Below are 9,294 nucleotides of genomic sequence, written 5' to 3'. Positions count from 1 at the left end.
GTGACGTATCAAAACACTCAACCCAATGTGGGGAACTTCCTCAAGAGTATTCGGATGACATCACATGCTCGTCTCCAATTACCTTTAAATGTTTTGGCACCCTAGCTTTCTGTCCACTTGCCTCCAAAAGTAACACTAACCCTTATGTCCATTCGCCTCCAAAACGCAAGGGCCTTTGCGAATACTTTGTCAAAGCCAACATCAAAGTTTGTCGCGATGAATTTTACAAATCTAGTTTGATTGTTACTGGTCTTGTGACTCCTCTCTGTATATTTTGTCTGTTTCTTTTGTTGTACATGGTTTTATTAGTGATTAGTTTTATTTTGTTTGATTTATATTGTGAGTATATATAATTTAAATTGAGTGGAATTACTGTTTTTGTTTCGGTTTTGCAATGTTGGTTTGTTGTTTTTGCATTTAATTCCTTTTTTGTTTTGTTTGTGGGTTTACTTTTGATATACTTGTGTTGGGTGGGTCGTCTTTTGAGTGGGAGGAGATAATTGCTGTACTTATTGAGGGTGGCATTTACACTGTGTGCTGTGTTTGATTTGTACCTTCCACACGTGAGTTTGTGTGTGAGTGGTTTGGCTTGACACTGCGTTTATAGCTAGGTCATGTGTTATCTCCTCTTGCTATCAAAAGGCCTGGTCATTTAAAGTATATGTTGTCTTGTGTTCTGTGTGTTCGATTTCGTTTTATAAGTGACTGAAGATTTCACTGTTTTTTGAGAATTTTAATCCTGCATAAAGTGTATAAATAAAGGTTTATTGTTGCTAATGTCATGCCCTCGTCTCTTGCTCATTATTAGGTAACTAAAGTGTCCTTTTGAAACTGTTTCCCTCATAAATTCAGGGGTGGCGTAGTCGAATATTGTGCCCCTAGGGGCCTTTTTGGGTGTTTGATAAATCTACACTTTCCCCTACCGCTCTGTTGTGAGTGGGTTTTATTTTTATTTTGGCTTTGTGTAACATGTTCAGGCATGTGCCATGTCATTTAACTGCCCAGTCTACTATTAAAATAATAGTAAATGATTTAAGATGAAATGTATTAGTGCAGTGTGGATCATCACATGTTTAGATGTCAGTTCAAATACAATCACAATCCCATCACATCCTTTCACAGCTTTAACTTTCCACAATAATGATAATTGTACAGTATCGTGATTTATATCGTATAGCTGATTATCACCACATGCCTGAACACAGTGTTCTGTTCTGCACACGGGCGCATTAACGGCCAGCAGGAAGGCGACTCTGGATAGCGCGCCGGAGCCGTGTAAATAATGAGCTGTATAAAACCTTGTAGCATATTGTACATTGAACGCAGGGTTGTTTTAAACCTGCTGATAAAGTATTTTTAGTAACAACACTGAATGTAAGTCATGCAGATGATGTGGCTTGATTTGAAATGCTGAAATTATTTTTGTTTAAAAAAGAAAATATTTGTACTGTAGCCTGTGGAAGTCCCTCTGCACGGTGCCGTGTTTCTGCCAGTGATCCTGCACATGATTTTATTTTATAGAAGGCACAGTGCAGAGGAGAAAAGCTTTAAGTGCAAGTTTTAAAAAAGGTCGTTTTTAAAGTTTCAGACTTTTACACACACATCAGCTCCATTTACAAAGCAGAACCCTGATTTTATGATTTTTCCCCTCTTACAGTAGAATTTAAGTAGCTTTGTGTATCCAGGAGTGAGTTGTTTCCTCTGCAGACTCACATTTGAATACAAATTTTTTTTTTTTAGTATTTTTGTTTCAGTGTTTATTTGCTGTGTGTGTAAAAGTCTCTGGACATTCCCTGATAATTGGTGTTGAATTTGTCCCAAACTTTTAATATGTCACTTTAGGAGAATAAATAAAAAAAAAGAAGCCCATTTTATTGTAATTGGTATATTATTAATTTTTAAAAAAAAAGCACTGCCTAATTTGGTTTAAAAAAATAAATAACCCCCCCTTTAACCCCCAAAACTGTGTGTTACTTTTCTTGAAATAATTACTATGTGTATTATATTGTTTGTGTAATTAGTGTGTGATGTGCTGCTGTTCCTCGGGGAAGTGGAAGATGGTAGAAGTGTTGAATTCTCAGCTGAACCGGATGAACACCTAAACTCACGTCACTGGTTTGTTTTAAGTCTCAGAGTTTAGTGAGTGCAGGGTTGAGCAGTACACACTCTTATAGTGAATAAAGTTCAAGATGGCTTTAAAAATACATAATCTTTCAAAATATTTATTTCAGTATTACTTTTAAAAAGCAAAATAAGATGATGATTAAACAATCAAACACTATGTGAGTTTCACATGTAGATGAATATATGTTTAAAATGGTTAGAAATGTAAATGCAGTTGATCTAATTTTTTTTTCAAGAATTTCTATCAGTGTAGTTATATTAAAAATTTCCCACAAATAACCATGTAGTCTCTAAACTTTAAATGAAAACTATGAATAATAATTACATATGTGAATAATTAAAAAAAAAAAAGATTGGTAAATATGTAAAATTAATGTATAGTGGTTCATGGAGAACATCTGATGTGACAGAGAGCTCTGTACTGAGCCTTACAGTTCATATCTCTCCATCTGTAGCTCTTTTGTGGAACGATGGCACCACAGTGCTGAGAGAGTTGATGCTCAGGCTGTTTCCCTTCATCCCAGTTGGAGTACGGAAACACAGCTTTCCCATCGGGCCAAATCCAGAACCCAAAGAGCTGGCTCTGTCTAAGCCCCACCCACACAGGCTCAGAGACACGCCTCCTTCTGAGCTCATTCTCCACATCAGTCTGGTCATGGTCAGACTCAATCTGCAACAATCCAGCTCTGTTCTTTTTATCACAGTAATCCAGCGCATTCTCCCAGCTCAGAGCCTCTTCACTCACATGTATGGAAGCTGATAGAGACACAAAACACCAAAAGGAGGAGGATTGTTTAGAGTGATATCAGAAACAGAGACTCACACCACCTGTGTTCTAGTCATCATATAGAAGATTGCTGAGATGATTTTACTGTTCAGGAAGTTGACACTTACTGTAGTAGCACAAAGCAGAGTGATCATTACTGCACGGGACTAAGTACCATCTCCCTCCTATCACTACTGCACAGCTGTTTTGTTTTTGAAGTTCACCGCTATCCCAGTTTCTGTAGGCAGAGATTCCTCCATCAATCCACTGCCAGTCATCACACAGCAGGCCGATCCAGAAGGGTGTGGTACTGTTTAACCCTTTAATCATCACCTCTTCATTGTGCTTCTGATCTCTGATGCTGACCAGGTCAGTGTAGTTCTGTCTACAGTAACACTGAGCTTCATACCAGGTCTTAGTCTCAAGGATTAGATGATAATTACGAGTCTGTGAGGAAGCATCTGTGGAAAGTGCGAAAATAAAAATGTCTATTTATCTTATTTATCTATATTATATTTATATTTCATAGTTATACTGTAATGAAGTCACCTGGAGTTACCTTGTTCATAGCACATGAAATTTCTTGTCACTGTGCACTGAAGACTCTCCCACGAACCATCAGCCTTCATAGCAGCACAGTAGCTCCATGTCCCACAATCCCCTGTCAGATTTCTGTATGTTACAGGATCACCATTAGACCATTTCCCACCGCGATAGAGTCCGATCCAGCCAGAAACATTACCAGCCTTTATCGTCAGTTCAGCCAGTTTAGTGTTGTCTCCATCAGAGTACACAGTGACGAGGTCGGTGTAATTTTCTCTGCAAGCTTTCCGGGCCTCAGTCTGATTCATGTGAACCGGAATGATATGGAGGGAAGTGAGATGACTCTGGACTGGTGGAGTAGAAGCTGTGGAAGAAATTTCTCCTGTTAATGTAGCAGGACAGAAATAAAAGGGCTGAAATGTGATGTGGTTAAATGCAGACATTAATCTTTTTATGTATTATTAATTTGTTTATATGTATATTTGATTAATGACATAAATCATTATTCAAATGATAGGGTTCATTTGAAAATAAAAAGTGTTCTATGAATGAAGATAATTCTTTAAATAATACTCTATTAACCATAACTTTCTATAAGAATAATGTTAAACAGCTTCAGAAATAGTCTGTAGTCTGTAATAGTCCTGTAGACTGAGCAGTAAAACTAAACCTCTCCTCACCAGCAGGTGGCAGTGTGAGTCATTTGAGCACACAAACATAAACAGGAGCTCAGTCGCTGGTACAAGTGCGCATCAAAACAAATAATGTGTTTCTTCTATTACGTTTTGTTTGCTGATGTATAAGGTTGTGCTCACAGCTATCACAGCATGAGAAGGGGCAGAGTTAAGCAGCATTGAGGGTGTGGCTATAAATTGATTGACAGGAGTCTCATAAACAACACCACTTTCCTCAGCTTCAAACAGAGAAAAACATTTCAAGTGGAAAAAGTTGTTCTTTTCTGTGACATGTTTATAATCCAAATAAACAAAATTCACATTCACATAGTTTTATCTGCTTCCAGTCTCCATATCTGAGACCTACAGTGTGTACAGGAATTTTACAACAACACCATGTGAGATATCAGTAGCCATGTTTGAAATTAGATTTAAAGTAGATTTTGAATATTTACTTACAGATAAAATAACGTAAATGTGAATGTGTTTCTCTCATTCTCACAGCCCAACATTCACTCACACACACACACACACACACACACACACACACAGATGCTACACAGTATTATTCCATGAGCTCCAAACTGTTGAACCATTAAAAACATACTGCAGCTTTAACCTGGCTACTGATTGGAGCTCGATACACTGCAGGAAAAACTGCAGCTTTTGTCCTGATTAAACAATAAATAAACACATTTCATTGTATTTTGTTTAACAAATGACTAAAATCATACACATAGACTTGCAATTCTGTCGACAATGAGATACTAAAATACTTTTAAAATACTTTGTCAGTAATCTGTGGTGTTTAATTTGAATGGTTCACTTTTTTGTCCAGTCTCCTCTGTGCTGAGCTACAAAACTCATCCAGATAATATCATCCTGAGCACATAATCACAGCCACTGACTTTATTATTTCTATGAATGATAAAGCAGAAATAACTGTGAAGAGTTTATTTATTAAAACAGATGTCAGGGTCTTTCATTCTGTAATCACATAGTCTCACACATACTGTTTATAATGATGAAACTTTCACTCTGAATATTTTCACAGTTCAAAATGTACAACAATTATTACATCTGAAATATTTTAACAACGCTTATTAATTATAATGAAACAATTACCTGAGAGCAGGAAAAACAGGACTGACACGGTTACCATGGTGACAGCAGTGCTGAGGTGATGCCCTGTGTGTTAAAAATCCAACATCAGATAATAATAATTCATTCATTCATCTTCTACCGTTTATCCGAACTACCTCGGGTGACAGGGAGCCTGTGCCTATCTCAGGCGTCATTGGGCATCAAGGCAGGATACACCCTGGACGGAGTGCCAACCCATCGCAGGGCACACACACACACTCTCATTCACTCACGCAATCACACACTAGGGCCAATTTTCCAGAGATGCCAATCAACCTACCATGCATGTCTTTGGACTGGGGGAGGAAACCGGAGTACCCGGAGGAAACCCCCAAGGCACAGGGAGAACATGCAAACTCCACACACACAAGGTGGAGGTGGGAATCGAACCCCGACCCTGGAGGTGTGAGGTGAACATGCTAACCACTAAGCCACCGTGCCCCAGATAATGATAATAATAATACTAATAATAATAATAATAATAATAATCATCCCTGCACCCAGACGAAGGGCTTTTTGTCAGAGAGCAGCTCGCTGTGTGTTTGTGTGAAGTGTAAATGATAAAAGCCGTGTGTGAATCAGTGAGAAAGAGATCAGGTAAACAAATCCAGGTAAAGTGCTACAGTCTTACCTGTTGAGCTGCTTGCTGCTGAATGGAGGCTCAACGTTCAACTCAACCCTTTTTAACGTCAGTCACTTTGGTGATGTCACGTGATGAAGTTAGATGAGAACTGATAAACAAATATGTGGAGATTGAAACAGTAGAAAGATCTGGTTTGATAATGAGTCACATAACAGAACTCAAGCACACAACAGTATCAATGGTGCACACACACTAGAGGGATAAATAAAAGTTAATCCTTTTAAAGTGAAAAACTGAGAGGAAATTGAACTGAAAAAGTGAATGTGAGTGATATTTAGATTGGTTTGGAGCATGAAACTCTGATTTTTTCCAGTAGAATGTGTGTAACTCCTTCTAACTCCTAACCACCAGAAGCACTGAGAATCTTGTGTGTCAAGATCATTAACAAACGCCTAATGTGATTGTACATGTAGTATGTGATGTAAATAACGTCACACACGGACGTACACATGTAGGAACTCTTGAGCACCCTACAGCTCTCTGAGTAAAAGCTTGTGAATGCTTATGAAACATCTGTAAACATACAGGCACTGCTCCTCTCTCATAGCTGTGGCTCAGTCAACAGCCTCCATCATCTCCTGACCCGCAGCCTGTGGCTCAGTATGGCTCAGGGATTCTGCAATAATGAATGATCTTCATGTCTAAGCTTCCTCAAAGTGGACCATCTACAGGACGAAGTCTTCAGGTGGACTCCCCGCTCTGTCACTGTTTACAAATCAAAAAAATTGTGAATCAAATTATAAACAGTGTACATTTACAAATCTAAAATCTCTATTTTTACCAGTACTTTCTAAATGATCTGTTATCATACAGACACGGCACTCGGTTAAATCTATAACACAGACCTTAACATAAAAATAGCTATATTGAGAAGCTAATCAGTATTCAACATTAGAGTTATCGATAACATTAGCCAGTTAGCTTGTTGCTAAGCTTCTCACTAGTGTGTAATTTTCTCGCTGTGCTGCAATTTCTGTCCAAATTGTTGCATGAATGTTTGAAGGTCACTCCAGTAGAACAGAACTGATAGCCTATAAACATGGTCTAACAAAGCAAACAAAACTCATGCCTTTATGGAGGCCTCCATGTTTTTTCCACTTCACACTTTAACTGTTCCAAAGTAAGGAATGATGTTATTACAACCTGCAAATTTTCACATACAAACTCAGAGTCTTATGCTAATGTGTAGGAGTCCTGCTCTCAGACAGATAGTGGAATTGTGGACAGTAGGAGAGCAGATGCTTCCTAAGACACGTCATGTCTGTAGCCATGGCTGTGAAACGTGCAGCTCGTTGCAGTGAATGCGTTCCTGAGCAAAGTGCAGTGCTTTCTTCACAAAGGATTCTTGTTGCAAGAGGATATAGATTATTTCACGAGCAGTTTTTGCTGATGGTTCAAAAATATGACAGTCTTTTTCTCCACACACCTGATTAAATGGTGTGGAGGTGATGCTCAGGAATCAGGAAGAGCCACACTGATCGAGTGAACTGATGTTAACTCAGTTAGTGGGACATTAAATCAAAATGCTTTCTAGGCAATCTGTGCACCTGAAGTCTACAAGGATCTTGGCTTGATCACTCATCTGGTATGAAACAGAGTAACAGAATGGTTCTGTAGATGAACCAATGGACAGGAGAATACTAAAAACACGACTACATTCAATTCAGTTCACTTCAGTTCATTGTGTACAGATTTTGTCTCAAAGCAAGTGGAGCTGGACTTTAATCTGGGTCTAGACATTACATGTCTATAAACACATAAAGTCTGTTACAAAACACACATATAAATGTTGATTATTTCTTCAGCAGAGATCCAACATACAGGAAATGAAGTTATGGAGAAAACTGAAACTGCAGAACAAAACACATGCAAATGCTTCTGGATGGAAACAGGAAAACTACTGGAGAGAGAATATCATAAAAATAGACGGATTTACATCATGGAAATCATACATCAAGCAACTTAAAACATGACTGAAGTAACATCACACATGTGTCATTAACATTAATTATCCAAACTTTACAGATTATCCTCCAACCTCATCTACAAAACTCCATCTAAAATAAAGCTGAGGTTCCAGAGTTATTTTTATAATGCCTCTTTTGATCTCAATCTTATTAGTTTTATTTCTCTCTGCCTTCAGTATTTTATTAGCATTCTACCTGGTTTTATTTCCCCAAAATGTATACACACTAGTAGCTTACATGAATATGAGCGAGCGCTATACATGTACGTGTAATGTTTTGTCTTCATGTTAAGGCTCATGTTCATATTATTGAACATAGTCTTTCTTTGTGCCACAGGTTTCATCTGACGTCTCAGTTGTGCTCATGTAAAAGTTAAAATCTTGTGCAGTTTTCACACGATGTGCAACTCTAACTCGTCCAGATGCCATATGTGGGCAAGATTTGGACAGAAATTACTAAAACAAAAAACCTGACCAGTTCTCCTAATGTTCATATGTGTATTAATAATAGTTTAGACCACTGATTACATTGCTTACTGATATTTTAATGCCCTTAACTAATAATTTACTACATTATAGAGTAACAATCTTGAGCATTAAACAGCCAAAGTGCTGATGAGTGTCTTATCACTCTCTCGCCTTTACTTTCACACCTTTTTCTCACACGCAAGCCATGTCTTCTTTTATAGATCAGAAAACATCGATCTGGCTGCCTGTGAGTTCTGTTTATTTTATTTTTTTTGGGTGGAAGAGGAACTGTTTGATGCAAACCAAATGCAAACGTGTGTATTGTGACATCCTCACAATGTGGACCACACACAGCTTGTGTTTTCAGCCACTATACTTTTATAATTAGCGCTGTGCGCACTGCACTATGGGGGTTGAAATTCGACAAGTTGTGTAAATAAGCATCTCCTTTGATTTGCTTTATTCTGTCAATCCTATGTGTTGAAGTTTATCACTTACATCGAGTCCCCTTGGTCACATGGTTATAGATGTACATGTGCTGATAGTCTGTAGAACGGTATACCTCACTGTTAGGCGTGGACGACGTGCAGTCGAGCTCCATTCACGTCCACTTTAGTTTCAGACCAGTTTAACAGAGCGCATCTTAGGGCTTTTATTAAAGTCATATTAAATCACAGCAGCGCCGGAGTCAATCATGACATAGAGCCGTGATATCAACACATGTTTGTGTTTCCAAGATTTACACCAGAAAGGAGGATGTGAACGCAGTCAGTGACTTACAGCAGCTTTGTGGCAGACGATGCAGAGGAAGGTGTATGGAGATGAGGCGAAGGAGTATTGAGTTAGCAGTTAATTGTTTACAGGGGCCAAAGTTTTAGACACAGCTGACTCGTTCTTTGACTTGTGTAGCAGAGTGAGTGAGATTATTTGGTTGTTCGGTCACGTGATGAGTTAATAATTATATAAA

The 9,294-nt window shown here is 38.3% G+C and overlaps 1 protein-coding gene across 1 annotated transcript; it reads right to left on the bottom strand.

The window, feature by feature from the left end:
- Nucleotides 1–2,378: 2,378 nt before the first annotated feature.
- On the bottom strand, nucleotides 2,379–6,575 carry LOC132857078 (macrophage mannose receptor 1-like). The gene is made up of 6 exons (XM_060887049.1): nucleotides 6,419–6,575; nucleotides 5,882–5,981; nucleotides 5,233–5,295; nucleotides 3,450–3,797; nucleotides 3,019–3,351; nucleotides 2,379–2,880 (listed from the first exon to the last, which is right to left on the bottom strand). Exons 3-6 carry the CDS (start codon nucleotides 5,267–5,269, stop codon nucleotides 2,510–2,512), a joined length of 1,089 nt encoding a protein of 362 aa, XP_060743032.1. The 5' UTR covers nucleotides 5,270–5,295; nucleotides 5,882–5,981; nucleotides 6,419–6,575; the 3' UTR covers nucleotides 2,379–2,509.
- Between the last annotated feature and the right edge of the window lie 2,719 nt (nucleotides 6,576–9,294).

This window comes from Tachysurus vachellii, chromosome 14 (genome assembly GCF_030014155.1).
Source record: "Tachysurus vachellii isolate PV-2020 chromosome 14, HZAU_Pvac_v1, whole genome shotgun sequence".
In the NCBI taxonomy this organism is placed as follows: Eukaryota; Metazoa; Chordata; class Actinopteri; order Siluriformes; family Bagridae; genus Tachysurus; species Tachysurus vachellii.
The sequence above is the reverse complement of the archived record's forward strand: the minus strand, read 5'-3'. Positions and strand labels throughout refer to the sequence as shown.

What these genes read in the sequence shown, in the direction of transcription:
- LOC132857078 (XM_060887049.1), bottom strand. Translation starts at nt 5,269, where the DNA reads ATGGTAACCGTGTCAGTCCTGTTTTTCCTGCTCTCAG. An exon ending in CCTGTTTTTCCTGCTCTCAG is followed by an intron (nt 3,798 to 5,232) that starts GTAATTGTTTCA and finishes TTTCTTCCACAG; the next exon opens with CTTCTACTCCACCAGTCCAG. An exon ending in CTCTGCTTTGTGCTACTACA is followed by an intron (nt 2,881 to 3,018) that starts GTAAGTGTCAAC and finishes TGTCTCTATCAG; the next exon opens with CTTCCATACATGTGAGTGAA.